This window comes from Vulpes lagopus, chromosome 11, assembly GCF_018345385.1.
Source record: "Vulpes lagopus strain Blue_001 chromosome 11, ASM1834538v1, whole genome shotgun sequence".
Lineage (NCBI taxonomy): Eukaryota > Metazoa > Chordata > Mammalia > Carnivora > Canidae > Vulpes > Vulpes lagopus.
This window is the reverse complement of record NC_054834.1, coordinates 94,377,107-94,393,655: the sequence shown is the minus strand read 5'-3', so window position 1 is coordinate 94,393,655 and position 16,549 is coordinate 94,377,107. Positions and strand designations below refer to the sequence as shown.

The window sequence follows — 16,549 nt, the reverse complement described above, 5'->3', positions numbered from 1 at the left end:
GAAAAAGGCTTGGAATATCTGAGGAATAGAAGGAAGACAGAAAGTGAGGGGGTAAAGTTCAAGACATGGGGACAGAGAGAAGGGCAGGGACAGATCATGTAAAAGTTTGTATTTTTTTTTAAAGATTTTATTTATTCAAGAGAGACACAGAGAGAGGCAGAGACATAGGCAGAGGGAGAAGCAGACTCCCTGCAGCGAGCCCAATGTGGGACTTGATCCCAGGACCCCGGGATTATGGCCTGAGTCAAAGGCAGAAACTCAACCACCCAGGAGCCCCAAGAGTTTGTAGAAAAGGAAAGGAGTTCAGACTTTTTTAAAGATATATTTATTTATTAGAGAAAGAGAGTACATGAACAGGGGGGAGAGAGCATGAGAGGGAGAAAGAGGGGAAGCAAACTCCCCACTGAACAGGGCTCATTCTCACGTCACTTGAGATCATGACCTGAGCTGAAACCAAGAGCTGGATGCTTAACCAACTGTGCCACCCAGGTCTCCCAGGAGTTTGGACTTTATTCTAAATGTGATGAGGAACCATTGGAGGCTTTAAGCAGGGAAGTGAGATGATCAGAGTTACATTTTTGAAAAGACTGTAGTTTTAGCTGTTAGGGTGTAAAAGAAATAGAATTTATTTCAGAGGTTCAGGTAAGAGAAGCTGTAGATGCATCAATCTGCTCTCTGCTTTCATCTTCACGTGGCATCCTCCCTGTGTGGTGTCTCTAGGTCCAAATTTTTCTTTTTTATAATGGCAGCAGTAATATTGGAATAGGGCTTACCTTGATAACTTCATTTTACCTTGATTACCTCTGTAGAGACCTTATTTCTAAATAAAGTCACATTGTGAAGTATTGGGGCTTTGGACTCCAACATATCTTTTTGGTGGTGGTGGTCAGGGAACACAATTTAACATATAACAAGGAGTCAAAAACATGGAAGACACTATGCTGATGAGAATGATTACATTAAGAGGGATAAATAGATAATGCAGAAAAGAGGAATAACTGCATGATCAAAGTCCTTGTGAAAGTGAAAAGGGGAGAAGGGAGAAATAGGACAAATAGAGAGCTGGCCTATAATAAGGGCAGACATAGTTCTGTTGCCATAGGAATGGCAACAGATGCGGGTGGATGGGACAGAAATGGTAACAGCTGCAGGTGGACAGGGAGATTTGGTTTATCTATCATTTATTCAGTAAACATAAACTGAATGGCTATTATATGCCAGGTAGGATGCAGTAATGGACAAACCAGACAAAAATCCCTGTCATCTTGGAACTTACATTATGGTGGAAGAAGGCAGACAACAAACAGGATAAATAAGTAAAGTGTATATGCTATATAAGGCAGTGATAAGAGCTAAGGAGGAAAATAAAACAGGAAATAGGTATATAAAATATTAAGTAGGCTAAAATTTTAACAGGAAAGGCAGGTTTTTTTATAAAATACCTAAAGAAAATGAAGAAGCAAGCTATGGGTATGTCTTGGGGGAAATATTCTAGATAGAGGTAACAGCAAGTGCAAAGACACCTACATGAAACCTATAGCTAAGCTAACACCATACTTAATGGTGAAAGACTCAATGCTTTCCCCCCAAGATCAGGAACAAAGCAAGGATGTCTCCCCTCTTACCATTTCTATTCAACATTATACTGGAAGTCCTAGCCAGTGAAATAAGGCAAGGAAAAGAAATAAAAAGCATTAAGAATGGGAAGAAAAATAAATGTTCTTGTTTATAGACAACATAACTATCTATGTAGAAAATCCCTAGGAATCTAAAAAAGCAAAAACAAAACTCCTAGTGAGTTTAGTAAGGTTATGGGAGATTACGGTCAATCCACAAAAGTCAGTGGTATATCTGTGTACTAACTAAACAACTGAAAACAAACAAAAAATGTATACTAGTTCCAAAAGTTGAAATACCTAGGTATAAATCTAACAAAACATGCTTAGCATCTGTATGCTTAAACAAAATACAGATAACTCTTCAACAACATGGGCTGGAGTGTCAAACCCCTACATGATCAAAAATTCACAAATAACTTTTGAATCCCCCAAAACTTACCCACTAATAGGCTACTGTTGATTGGAAGCCTTATTGAATAATATGAACAATACATACTATTTTGTATGTTATATATATTCTTAACAATAAAGTAAGCTAGAGAAAAAATGTTACTAGAAAATCATAAAGAAGAAAAAATACATTTATAGTATGGTACTATTTTTATCAAAAACTTTGGCGTATAAGGGGATCCATGAATTCAAACCTATGTTGTTCAAGGGCCAACTGTACTGATTAAGGAAATCAAATAAGATCCAAACAAACAGACATAACTGTGTTTGTGGACTGAGAGACTCAACATAATAAAGATGTCAATTATTCCCAAATTGGTCTATAAATTTCATGCAATTCCAATCAAAATTGCAGGATTTTGTATAGATATAGACAAAGTACTTTGCAAATTTGTATGGAAAGGTGAAGGAACCGAAATAGCCAAAACAATTTTGAAAGAGAAGAATAAAGTAGAAGGAATCATACTACTTGTTTTAAGACTTACCATAAAACTATAATAGTAAAGATAGTGTGATATTGGTGAAGAATTTAAGTACACAGATCAAAGAAACAGACTCACACAAATATAAGCACTGATTTCTGACAAATGCTAAAGCAATTCAATGGAGAAAGGGCCATCATTTCAATAGTTTTAGAACAACCCGACATATCAATGGGGAAAAAAATGAACCTCAACCTCATACTTCATAAAAAATGAACTCAAAATGGATGCTAGATCTAAATATAGAATGTAAAAGTATTTATTGAGCATCTACTCATACATGGCTCCGTACAGACATGTGTGGCATACCCTGGTTCTCCCTAGTCAGTCTTTAACACCCCTGCACAAGTTTTCCTCTCTTACCCTGAAACCTTTCTCTTCAGGAGATCATCCTGACTACCCACAGTGTTTCAGATTGGCATTGGAAGCCCAGCCTTGGCTCAGTAGATTGCCATCATTTATTTATCTTGCTTCCTTCCCTCTGCTCCGAGTCCTTTCCTCACGTCCTAGTCACTTAAATATCCCACTGCCTAGCTCTCCTTTCCAGTGCTGTAGACCCTGGCTCAGAATGCCTCATTACTCCCAGACTGCTCAGTTTTCTCTATTCTCCATTAAAACAAACAGAAAACAACAACAAAAAAAACCTCTCCTAAGAAGTCTTTATAATTAAAAGATGTTCTATTGCACACTGACATGTATTTGTGACTTTTTTCTTCTATATTTACTTACATAGACCCAGTGCTTATATTGTCCTCATTTATTGATTTACATGCCTATTCAGAATTTACATTATTTTGTGCATACTTTATACATTTTAGGATTCGTACTATATGTCCCTGACCATTCGGGTTGGGATTTTCTTTTATTCCTTCTAGAAAGCACCTATGCACAACACCATATCCAGACAGACCCTCAATATATAATTATCTACTGACTGAAAAACACTGTCAAATTAAATAGAAGCAGGTCTCCCTGTGAGGAGGAACTCACCCCTCAGGGCTTCCTGACCGGGTTGGCTCATTAAAGCTGCTGTTTCAGGAGGAGGCAAGCAGTATGCGTGTCTGTGACCCTGGAACCTTTCATTTAGAGTCAGCTCATCCTGCTAGACCCATTTCTGAACTGCCAGTATGGAGGAGAAGCCATAAGTGGAAAATGAAAACTCAGAGACAGTTACCAAATGACATCCTCTTAGAGCTGAATGCTCAATTTGGGGAGTTACAGTACCAGGAACAAGCAATATCAAGTATTAGAGCAGTGATGGTGTTAGTCCTTTACAGATATAATGTGAGGGCTCATCCTGCCCCCCTCATCCATATAAAAAAGGGAACCAGTGGAAGTCAAAGAGAATTTGCTGCTGATTTTCATTTCAAATCAAATTCCAAGGAAACTACCTGGGAGAGCTTGGATACGAGAAAATAGAACCAAACTCAGTTCTAGATTCTGAGGCAAAACCAGTCTTGGAAGCTCAGAAAATATTCACTCTGGCACTGCTCTTGGTTTTTTTTCTTTTTCCCAAGTTCCTAACTCCTTTAAAACTCCAAACCCCTCCTTGGAAGTCAGAATTCATGATTCAAAGACAGAAATGGGTTTTTCAAGTTCCTTTTGAAATTTCTTCTCTTTCTTTCCTTGAGCCTTTTGAACTTTTCTCTAGTTTATTAGTAGCAAGCAGAACGTTCTCCAAACAAGAGAATATGCGATGAAACCTTGTTATAACATCTTTCCTTTTAATGTTTTTCTACCTAGATCAGTTTGAAAAGTCCCAGCTGAAGGGTTAGAAAGCAATGTTGCTGCCACATCAAATTTTCACACATGAAATCATCAGAGAACTTCCTATCAATAGGAAGGATTACAAAGAAAATTTCAGCACGTCTGAAGTGACCCATCTAGAGGCAAGAGAGTGGTCCTGTAAGTCTGAGAATCCCTATTGTCTGCAGCTGCCTCCGTGTGCCTGATGGCCAGTGAGTGCCTTGGAACCGGAGTGTGTCAGTCTGTCAGGCACAGGCACCTCTCTTGCCACATGCCACTGTGTGCCAGAAGAAGGGGCTGCTGCTAAGGGAGCTACAGGGATTTGGGAGGAGCCCAGTCTCCTGATGACTCTACACCTCCTGACTTCATGTCCCCTGTTTTTGTTTTTGTTTTTGTTTTTTTTAAACCTTTTCAGTAGTTTGGGATGTACAACATGAACAGGAAAGTGGGTACCGGAACTAGCAGAATGTCAACCTGATTCCTTGCTCTGATTTTATATTATGGTTTCACACAAAGACACAGAGGTTAATCCTTTCAACCTCTTTAAGAGATTAGACCAAGGGGGATCCCTGGGTGGCCCAGTGGTTTAGCACCTGCCTTCAGCTTAGGGTGTGATCCTGAAGTCCAGGGATGGAGTCCCACATCAGGCTCCCTGCATGGAGCCTGCTTCTCCTTCTGCCTGTGTCTCTGCCTCTCTCTCTCTCTCTGTCTGTCATGAATAAATAAATATTTTTTTTAAAAAATTAAAAAATAGATTAGACCAAGAACCAATACTTCTGTTTTATAAACACTAATAGAGAGACTGCTACCTGCCCAGCAGCCCAGAGAGGAGGCTAACTTAACCAGACAGGAATGGCAGTTCTCTGATACCTGTCTGGGAAAGCAAAGGGCTGCAGTAGTTTAGCTACCAGGAAACCTCAACTTAACAGAACAGGAAATCTAGGAAAAAGAAAGTTTCTCTTTGCATTTTAAGACATCCTCTCTTTTTGAAAATAACAGTGCTATTGGTGAAACAGAATGCATATACAGAAAAGTGTGGGAAACAAATGTACAACATAACAGATATAAAGCCAACATACATGTAACTACCATGAGGACCAGAAGTCAGAACACTGCCAACATCCTAGAGAGTTATGTTCTCTCGAAACTGAGGAGTCCAACAATGGACCTCTTTTTAAAGTCTGGGGCTATCAGCCTCCAAAGTTTCCAAACTTTGATTTTTTCCCCCTCCTCTTTGTAATTCATCTCCTGAAGAAGTTTGTAAAATACCTGTATCTATGTTCATTGAACTCGTGATCCATTTACTTTTAATCAGACAAGTGTTTAAGGGTCTGAAGCAGGACAAAAAATTTAAAAAACACAAGAAAATGGTTTCTCATGCATTGAAAATATTGGCACATTTGTTTTCAAAATGCCAGGATGTGTGGGACCTCACTTCCAGTCAGAATGCCGAGATATACACGTCTGCTTTCATTTTTTTTAAAAGATTTTATTTATTTATTCATAAGAGACATACAGAGAGAAGCAGACACAGGCAGAGAGAGAAGCATGCTCCCCGTGGGGAGCCTGATGTGGAACTCGATCCCAGGACCTTGATCCCAGGACCCGGGGATCACGACCTGAGCCGAAAGCAGACTCTCAACCACTGAGCCACCCAGGTGCCACCCCACATGTCTGCTTTCATAAGGGACACGTGCTGGAACATGTATTTGCAATTTCAGTAAAAACAGCATCAACTATTTCTGTCCAGTAAGGTTCTCCCAACTTCGAAGGCTGTAATATACCAAAACCAAAAAATACAGAATATAGATGCTTTAAAATTTAGCATCTTAATTAATATTCTGACCTTTAACATTGGATGCACAATCTCTTTAGAACTAATGTTTTGAGGGCAAGTATCATCATAAGGACATAGATTCTAGTAAAGCTAAAGGCAAGTTCCAGGTGCTTTGGGGCAAAGCCATTTTATCTTTATCTCCTCCTTGTTGTCTAAATGGTGTCTTATTATTAGAAGCTGTTCTATACATGTTGATTGAAGGCATTTTTATATGAACACTTTCAGAAAAAGAAAACAGAATCATGCTTATTAGTTTTGATGTGTTTCTTTGGCTTCTTAGCTATACTCAAAATGTGCAGAAAATAAAGCTTAGGATTTCAAAAGAAATTATTTCAAATGAATTTCAAAAAAAATTATTATACACAAAATGTGACTCAGGAATACAAGGATGGAAAACATGTTTGTTTCCAATCTTCTTTGTCACTTTGTTTCCGCCAGGAGGTGTGGAATTCCGTTTGAAGACAAGATTCAGAAAAGGTTACACGATTCAGAAAGCAGGAACACTCCTTCAGGGAAAAGCGAAAAGTAAAAAGTAAAGCAAAAAAAAAAAAAAAGCAGAGGGTATCTCTTTGTTTCTGTTCCTCCCCCTTTTAGGCGGTCAAGGGCAAACACAAGGCTTGCTGCAGAGCTTGATTTCTTGCCTCGCGCCACCTAGTGGCCCAAGCTGAGAAATTGTTTTTATTTTGCCAACAGCTGAAAAACTGGAGATTCCAAGGTTTTGAACATTTTTGACAAATTGTTACTCATATTTATGAGACAGTTTAAGTGCCAGCTGACAGGTCATCTGGATATATTCCACTTCAAAGAGTACATTTTAGGGGTATTAATAATGGCTGTATCTTTGCCCTGTACGTAAGATGCCTGATAAGACCTAAGTGTCTGGTGAGGAACTCCTCACATCTGGCCACTCTGAAACAAATATTTGTAATTTCTGCAAAAACAAAACAAACTACTTCTGTCCAATAAAATTCTCCTACATTAAAACCGAAAAATATAGAATACAGATATTTCTAAATTTAGAAGCTTGATTAATATTCTGACCTTCATCGTAGGATGCACAATCTCATTAGAACCAGTTTGAGGGTAAATATCTTCATAAGGAGATAATGAATCAAATCCTGGCTCTGCCCAAGGGAGGTCTGGAAAGAAAGGTAGAGGAAGCTTTCTCATGGGCACCCTACTATTTTTGTTTAAAGGAGCATGTTTGAAGAAAGTTAAGAACTGGTTTCATCTTTCTTTCCAAATTAAGATGAAGCAAAGGTTGCAGATTGTGGCTTCTTTCTTAGCCAAGCTTTTCATTCCTTTGCATGTTGCTAAAAATCAGACCTGGCAGCCACTCCCTTTTAGGATACAAAGGCCCCAAACTGGACATGGTTGCCAATGATTTCAAGAGGGATATGGGAAGAAAGAAAAAGAAATTATGAACAATAATAAAGAGACTTCTCCTCCTTCTTTCACAGAAGTGTACCTGCAGCTGTTTCCAGACAAACCCTCAAAACAGAATGCCCTTGAGAGGAAAGCTGTGAGAAGACCTAGTGGGCTGCCCAACTAAAGGCAGCAGATCTCAGGTAAATCAAAGGAATTTGACAGAATGGGAATCGAGGGGATCCCTGGGTGGCGCAGCGGTTTGGCGCCTGTCTTTGGCCCAGGGCGCGATCCTGGAGACCCGGTATCGAATCCCACGTTGGGCTCCTGGTGCATGGAGCCTGCTTCTCCCTCTGCCTGTGTCTCTGCCTCTCTCTCTCTCTGTGTGACTATCATAAATAAATTTAAAAACAATTAAAAAAAAAGAATAGGAATCTATTTGGCAAAACAGCAAAGACAGGGAAGTTCGGTTCTTTGGCCCTGATTTCCTGCTTCTAATCCTGAGAACTGACTGAGCAGCTTAACAAAAGCCATTAAGCAGAAGATGACTGTGAGTGGGCAAAGGCCAGGCAGGTAGGCCAGTGATGATGGACCTATTCTAAGTTGGTCAAGAGAGTGGGGGGCGGGGTCACTGACTGGGTAGTGAATTGGACCAGGTGATCTCTGAGGACGACCATTGGATTTACCACATTCCTTTCACTTAGAATCGAATGTGAACAGAAATAATCTTCCCAAAAATTCTAGGTAAAATGAGACCATTGTAGAGGGCTTAGCATGAATTAATGATAATATACGGTTTTATAACTGGAAGAATGAAAAGAGGCAAGCAGAGAAAATGAGAAGTCTGAGTTAATGTTATAAAAAGTATCTCTGTGTTATATATACACTGATGTTGTACAATTAAATTGCAAAAGAAAATATCACTTTCCTTTTCTTGAATTTAGTTGGATAGACCTTCACCGCTGCTTAAAGTTAAAAATGGTAGTAGTGTAGCCCTGAAAGTACTCAGATACTAACAAGAAAACTCCAGCAGTGCTTGTAGAAGCATCAGGCCCAGGGAGGTCAGGGGGCTCCAAGTACCTGTTTTGGTCAAAGGAATTGAGAAGAGTTGCTGCAGAAGCTTGTTTTCTGACGTTCTCAGGACTACAACCACATCAGCAGGGAGAGTGTCTTTGTTTTTCTCAAGAACCCCAGAAGCATCGTATAATACCTGCAACATGAATAGCAAATAGCAAACTAGCCAGTATCATCCATTGCTGGTGACACTGGAAAAGCTGTCTGAGGTCAGTCATTAATCGACCAATGTAGAGAAATTATCTTGACACAGCCACGCTTTTAAATCCAGACCATGAGATAAGGAGGAAAAAACTGTAATTTTTGACAGGCCAATTTATCTTAACTTCTTGGTCAGGTGCCTTTTGAGGAATAGAGGCATATCAAAGATACATCACGTGAGAATAACTATGAAAATAGACTGAGCACTATATATTGGCCACTATGCGGAAAGCACCCACCCTATGAGGTAAATGCTATTACTATCTCCATTTTACTGGTGGGCAAGCAGAGGCTTACTAAGAAGCTGAAATGATATGCTCATGGTCACACATTTCACAAGTAGCAGGCAGGTTTCCAAACCCAGGCAGTCTGGGCTCCATGCTCATCATCAACTGTACTCTTGCTGCTCCCTAAGGCATTCACAACATGTGAGTGATCACTTAGGGATGCAGAGCCATTTTCAGTTCTCACAACAGAAGGGATCCAGGTCAGAGGAATTTTAAGGAACATTCCAGAGAAATAATGAATTCAGGAAAGGGCACTGAGCCCACAAAGAAAACGATCTTGTTTTCGCCCTTAAAATCAAGGAAGGAGAAAAGGGAGAAAGGGAAGATGGGTGAACAGGAAATCGGTATAAAAGGACAGAGAGACAGGGAGGTGCAAGGAAGAGGACAGAAATGGGAGGCGGAGATCAGGATAGATGCGGGTATCCCAGACATGGGGGACATTAACATATGGTCAGGTATCAGTGCTGAGGTGGTCTGAAATAGTTAAAAATTGAGTTGTAATTTCAACAAAGATTCAAAATAGATACTATACGCTATGTGGAGAGAAACACAATCTTCTTTGCTTATATTAGAACTGCCTTTCAACCAACCTCCAGTCAGGTAAAATTAATTTCAACACCATGATATGAATATAAAAAAACAACTTCAACAAATCTTAAATGAACAAAATCCCAAATGCCTTTTGTTGGACTCCTACCCTGTTTGTGGGACACAGGTCATCAGCAGACCCCACCAGAACCAATGAGCTATGATTCCAATGACTCCTTTGAAAGTAACTCTGAGCAAAGAGCTATTGGCTGCAGAACCAGAGAATTTCCTAAATTAGTCACTCCTCTGCTTCAGGAACTTGAAATGAGACTGAGGCATAAATTAAGAAAGAAGGAAATTTCAGTTAGTGTTATACAAGTTTAACATCAAAGAGAATTTTTTCCCTTTTTATCTAGACAGTTTTGGTGCCCTGTAGCCACATATAGTTAAAGTGCTAAAAACTGAGCCCCACTATGATATTAACCCTCCTCTGTTAACCTGCACATTTCCAAGGGACTTCAGAATATACACATTGTCCACTAACCACTGCAAACACTACACTGTATCTTCTCTCTGGAGAGCTGTCACTTCTAGGACAAACCTCAGGTGAGAAGCAGATGGAAGCTCCATAGCCACCCCAGCAAGAAACTGCTTTTTTACCAGGGGCGACTTTCTGTGAGCAGCACCACTGAGAAAGTTTGGGAATTATGATTAGGTGTTCAGAAGAATTAAAAGGAGAAAGAAATCTTCAAGCAATTTTGTGAGCAGCACAGACAGGGTAGTATGGACACTTACCCCTTGTCAAATTCAGGCCTAGTAACACACACTTGCCTTACCTTTCCAGCATAGTGCAGAATGCCAAAGCATAGCTCCACCCCTTTGGGTCTCCAGAAGTATTTGCATCGTAGATTATCTTCAAATTTATCTGCATGGATTTTCATGTGTAAAAGTTACAATGAGAACTGTTTGCTCCTTCAAACAAAGAGGTGCTCCTTGAGCCAGGAGTAACCCAGAATAAGGGTTTTCAGGGAAGCCTGATATTATCATCATATGTACAACAGAGGAGAAAAATGCCCCATTGAAATGGGCTTACAATCAAGTCTTCATTTACTTGTTTGTGTTGTCTTTAGTATCAGGCTATACCCTAAGATCTCTTGTTCTGTTCTAAGAACTCCCAGCATGGACACTGATGACACCAAAACTCTAGCCAATTAGCTTAAGAACCATGAAGATCCCATGGAAGGCAAACAACCCTGGTATAAACCTATCATGGCAACGTCTGATTACTTTGTAGGTAAAAGGAAACCACTGAGGGTGACAATTTCAACTCCTAGAAGTGAATCTTTCCCACCAATCAAGTTCCTATCAGGGGAAAAGGCTTGAAACTTTCTGTTCCACCCTCAATAAACAATTTTTGTTATTTGTTGTAACTGAGAGCCTACTCTGTGTGAAGAACTGTGCTAAGCACTAAAGGGATACAAAGATTATTGGGGTTTTGTTGCCCTAAATATCTCACAATCTAAGTAAGGGATGGGATTGTATGCAACACTGAAGATTAGAGAAGGTCAAGAGGAACAAGGATAGAGGATGGGGGGCCATTAGTGTCAGGAGGAAGTGTCTTATCGGCATCTTATAGACAACAGTAACCTAATGAAAAGGTGGCTTCAGAAAGACTAAATTAGCTGGGACGTCTAGGGTAGAGGGGATTAGCACGAAGCTAGAAGCCAGGAAACCAGAAGGGTCTTCTATACAAATTTAGACTAGAAATGGATGGGATCCAAGCAGAGATATGAGAGAAGGGTATGAAAAAGGAGGGGAAGCAAGCATTGGTTATAGGAAATTAGGGAGCTGAAGGTATAAAAATGATAGGAAATAGGCAGCAATAGGAAAGTGAGGAGGGTTTGGTGATGAGTTTTCTTTAAGACAAAGATCTAGCAGGACATTTGCTGACAATTTCAATTCATTAAAAACAGGGTCTACACTTGCATAAACTACCGGGTGGCCAAAATACCAATTTACACTTCCAACGAACCAAGTTCTCTCCTGAGTGTATTATGCCTTTCCCAAGAGACACTTACCAACCAGGGTCTGATCAGTTGCTTGGGGAAATCGACTTTCCTCATCCAAAAGTGCAAGCAGTCCCAGAGGTTTCTGGAGGAACATGTCCAAGAGTGGGCGATTGTCCTCATACATCACAAGTGTAGCATCAATGCCTTCATTCTGATATTCCATCTGGAGGAAAATGGATTGTGAATCTCTTTAGCCCAAAACTGGTCTACATAGCACCAGGCTGCTTTGGCACGTGCCTTCTATAGCCTTACAACACTGACTATCTGCAGAAAACAGGCAGTTTTATGTGTGTAGTCAAAGATTCTCCTGATACAACACTGCTAAAACTTTGGGCTTAAGTCTGACCCATAGGCAACCTGCGGCAGGCAGCTGAAGCCAGCAAAAGAAGGGACAGTGCTGTCTTCCAAAAACCAACTTGGGAAGTCATAATTTAGAAACTGACATCGAATAGACAGGAAGCTGAAAAAAATTATTTTAGTGATAAATAAAACATGGCTTAAACCAGGAAAAAAAGCAGACTTCTACATTCTAGGATTCTGCAAGGGAATCAGACTGGAAAACTAGAAAACTCCAGACTTCCCAGGGAAATAAATGCAAGGAGCCCTGAGTGAAAGGAGGTCAAATTTTGTGCAGAGTGGGAGGGGAGATAAGGGTGATACAGATTTATCCAATTCACTGAAAAAAACCAATACAGATTTTCTTACTTCCTGTTTTTGTGTTTATGTAATCACAGTACAGCGTGTGTGTCTTCACTCCTAAAACAAAGGCTCAGTCAGAATGTTTCATTGCTGCACTACTTCATACAGGATAGTCTTGGGTTTGGGACAGAAATTGGGGTGGAGGGGAAGGTCCCCTAGCCTTTGGGCCCATGAGCTTCACATCTTGTTTTACTTACCATTAAACTCATTACAGAATGACTTCCATTTGGAGAAAACCAAGAACATAGTTTACTCCTGCCCTGGAGACATCCCCCCTTCCAAGTTACTGTGGGAACTGGTGTGCAGGAGATGAGGGTGGGGTGGGGGGAGGAGTGGAGATGCCCTATTTGGGAGTTAAGAACGAGAACCTGTGCCCTGATTCAAGATCATCCTGTGTCATTTTGGACACAATCATGGATGTTTTTTGTTAAATAAAGTAGAAGAGAATGTAACAATTTGGATAGTGTACGTGAAATAGTTTGGAAGCAATATTTAAATAACTAGCTTGTCATCAGCTCCACTCAAGTGAGGAAATGTAACTTTCCACAGAAATCAAGACTTTTTTCAGGCTAACTTTAGGCTATTTATTTTGACAGGACTGCTTCTTTGGTGGATTTTCCTTAGAATCTGTTAGCCTAAGAGGGTTTCTGCTTCAAATTGTGGGCAGCTTGCAGACACCTTCCCCATCAGATTTAATCACTTCAGAGTTCACTATTACCTGCTCAAGAGCAAAAACGTGCTGGTTGAAATAGTACTGGATTTGCTCATTGGCGATGTTTATGCAGAGCTGTTCAAATGAATTTCTCCCAAAGTTCTCGAATCCAAAAATATCCAAGATCCCCACATTCATACCATCATCTGCACTACTGCATGGGAGTAAAGAAAAAAATCTTTTAGTGGAAGAAACATTTATCTCAGGATGATGAAATATGTGTGTCCACATGTTTATCAATATATGTACCCACTTATGGGAAAGCAGCATTCAGCTGCCTCTAAGAGAAGAAATAGTTTGTGTTTTAAGTCATTCATTCCTTCAGTCTTTCAACAGTAGTTGCAACTTTTTTTTTGTTTTTAAGCAGTAGAACCCTTTAAAATCCCCCTCAGAAGTTCCACAGAGAGATATATTAGAGAGGAGGTACTCTGTTCAAAAAGACTAGAACTGCTGCCCATTCATTCTTCTACCTTCCCACCCATTAGGCTTAATTGGAAGAATACGCTTTAGAATTTGTTGTTGTCCATTTTCCCACAATATAGAGACCACTAATGCTTAGGAAAGAAGAGTCAGTAGTAGCAGCAATAATACTGTAAGATATGGTGCTTTAAAACTTTTCATGAGATGTCTCATTCTAAAAACAAAACTATGAGGAGGATATTAATTACTCTCATTTTACAGATAAGAAAACTATGACTTAGAATATGGGTCTGGTCAAACTGTAGAGCTTAAATGCAAACCCAGTTTGCCCAGCTCCTAGACAAGCTCCTGGACACTACATATTATGGCTCAGTCATGTGATTCTTCCATTCTCCTAGATCCCATTCTCCTTTTAAAGGAAAAGACCTCAGAGCTTCACCAAAGGAAACTCAGGAGAGGACCAAACACTTCCTCTTGCAAACTCTAAGAGACACCATGATTGCTGACAGCTCTCCCAAGGCCTCTGCTTCCCAAGGGAACTTGCCATATGTTTTTGTCTGGCTGCAGGAGTGTATTGATGCGATTTACAATCCAACTGAAGAGCCTCCCATACAGGGATTTGGACATGGCATCTCGGACATCCGCAGCCCTGTCGACAGTATTTGCACGGATGATGGTTTCACCGCGGGTGACCACACAGTGTGAGATAAGGGCCTCTTGGAGTTCTTCGGGGCTGATGCAGAGAACAGAGGCAGCTGCAATAAAGAGTAAGGATGATACAGAGAATACAGTCACCCATTCATCCTTTCCTTCATTCAGCCAGCATTGACTCAACATCTACGATGTGCCAAGTTCTACTCAGGCACTTCAGATGCAAAGGTAAACAAGCCAGGTCTCTAACCCCAAGAAGTATCCAGACAGACACAGTATCCCCCAAACATTCTGAAAGCTCTTCACAGGCATTTGAGGAGAGAAAAAGTGAGAGAAGATAGTCTTTGGTCAAATAGCTGGGGATTATATTCAAGAGTCAGGAAGCACACGAGTTTATTAAAAACAGTAAAAGATGCTGCATTTTAACACAACAGGTGTTTATTTAAATCACTTTTTTTAAAACTCAGGATTCTCATTCCTGTGTCACCACTATTAGCTATAAAACTTTAGAAATAAACAGGTGCCTGCCTATCCCTTGCAGATGCTGATTTAGTGGATTCAGACAGGGATCTACCTCTTGTATTTTTTTTTTTTCGAAAAATTACAGATGATTTTCAAAAGTAGCCAGTGTTGACACCACTGGGCCACTTTTGGGCCACTTTTGTTGGCCCAAAGCTATCTGTCATGGAATTCTTTTCTGCAGAGCACTTATTTGCAGCTCATGAAAAGAACACTGATGTTCTACAAGACATCCTTTGGGAAATCATATTTAGTGAAAACACCCAGAGCCGGCACAGGGACCAGCCACAGCTGCACTATATTTTACAGCATCTTTAGAAACTACCAAAGTCAAAGAAACATGCATTTTGATTACACAGTGCACAGACATCAATTACCATTTTCCAAAGCTTCAGCATTGGGGACCTCACTTTTGTCAGTTTGATGTTGAGAGGAAATAGCTGCAAACTCAATATTTCCAATATTCAAAATTCCAGCCAAAATTCTATACACTGAGTGCACCTCCTGAAAAGGACAGCAAGAACCATTTTGGTCATTGCCAATCAAACCAACAAACCAATAGCACTGGTAGTTATCCACCAAAATCCAACATCCCCCTATCCTGGGCACACAAACAAATTTCCAAACCTCCCCTGCAGTTAGGCAGTGGAACTAAATTCTCAACAAAGAAGCAAGTAGAATGATATGAGTGACTTCGGAGTCCAGCCTTATAGAAGCAAGCATGCCTCCTCCATGCTTTTTTCCCCATTATTGCCAGCTGGACCTCCCAACAACCCAGTCTCAGCTATGCAGTTGACTAGGATTCCTGAGACCAATGCTACATGGAACAAAGTTGTACTGCAACATGAACCTTTTACTTTGAAATGCTTCCATAAGAACAATTGATCTTTGTTCTTTAAGCCACTTATCCATTTATTCTAACTGAAACCAGCTTCCAAATTCAGGTATGTTCTTTTTTCAAAATAAGAAAGCAGAGGTTTCCTTAACCACTTTTGAATATAGCTTTTATGAAATAGTTATCAAGGCATTCACTGATGGTTCACTGAACATTTTGAAGTTCAATAAAGGAATATGTAATTATGAATGAGGTCAGGAAATATTCAGACTCACTAGAAATTATCTGTGATATCGTGATATAATAACACATATTTGGTCTTCATACCAATTTCCAGCACAAGAGCTAAACAACCCCTGGAATTATAAGTGACAGGTGTTAAAGGAGTATCCTCTGTTATTCTTTTTTTTTTTTTTTTTTGTTATTCTTAATACCGTCAACCATAACTAAGTCTGTGCCACTGAGGTAACTCTTAAGGAATATGGCCAGTTGCTAGAGAGACCACACATGCGATTAAAGGGTTGGAATTTTTAGCTGAATCCTTCCAGGGAGGGGAGCCTTCTGGAAATTGAGTTAATCACCAACTGACAATAATTTAATCATTTATGCTTATGTAATGGAGCCTCCATTAATATCTCTAATTGGGATGCCTAGGTGGCACAGCGGCTGGGCGGTTGCCTTTGGCTCAGGTCATGATCCTGGGATCCGGGACTGAGTTCTGCAATAGGCTTCTGTGAAGAGCCTGCTTCTCCCTTTGCCTATTTCTCTGCCTGTCTCCCATGAATAAATAAATAAATCTTTAAAAATAAATAAATAAAACCTCTAATTGAGGAAGTTCAGAATACCTCTGGGTTGTGAGAGGTGGTACCCCCCCTTCCCCATTACCTTGCCCTATGCATCTCTTCAATTTGGTTGTTCCTGTATTGTATCCTTTATAATAAACCAGTAAGTAAACTGTTTTCCCAAGTTTTGAGTCTTTTTATCCAATGATCAAATTTGGGGTCTTGGGACCCAAGATCTCCCACTTTATAACTGCTTGGTTAGTAGGTGAACCC

The 16,549-nt window shown here is 40.1% G+C and overlaps 1 protein-coding gene across 5 annotated transcripts in view; it reads right to left on the bottom strand.

The window, feature by feature from the left end:
* Positions 1-16,549, bottom strand: part of MYO3B (myosin IIIB) — a 427,577-nt gene that overhangs the window by 214,715 nt on the left and 196,313 nt on the right. For all 5 annotated transcript variants that reach the window (XR_005990597.1, XM_041773390.1, XM_041773393.1 and 2 more), the window contains exons 17-22: positions 15,037-15,163; positions 14,034-14,244; positions 13,076-13,223; positions 11,668-11,821; positions 10,426-10,514; positions 8,580-8,709 (exon numbers count right to left, since the gene is read on the bottom strand). Coding sequence is in view for 4 of the 5 variants with exons in the window: in XM_041773390.1 (XP_041629324.1) it covers positions 8,580-8,709; positions 10,426-10,514; positions 11,668-11,821; positions 13,076-13,223; positions 14,034-14,244; positions 15,037-15,163 (859 nt within the window). In the remaining variant the exon portion in view is untranslated. The remainder of the gene's footprint in view (positions 1-8,579; positions 8,710-10,425; positions 10,515-11,667; positions 11,822-13,075; positions 13,224-14,033; positions 14,245-15,036; positions 15,164-16,549) is intronic.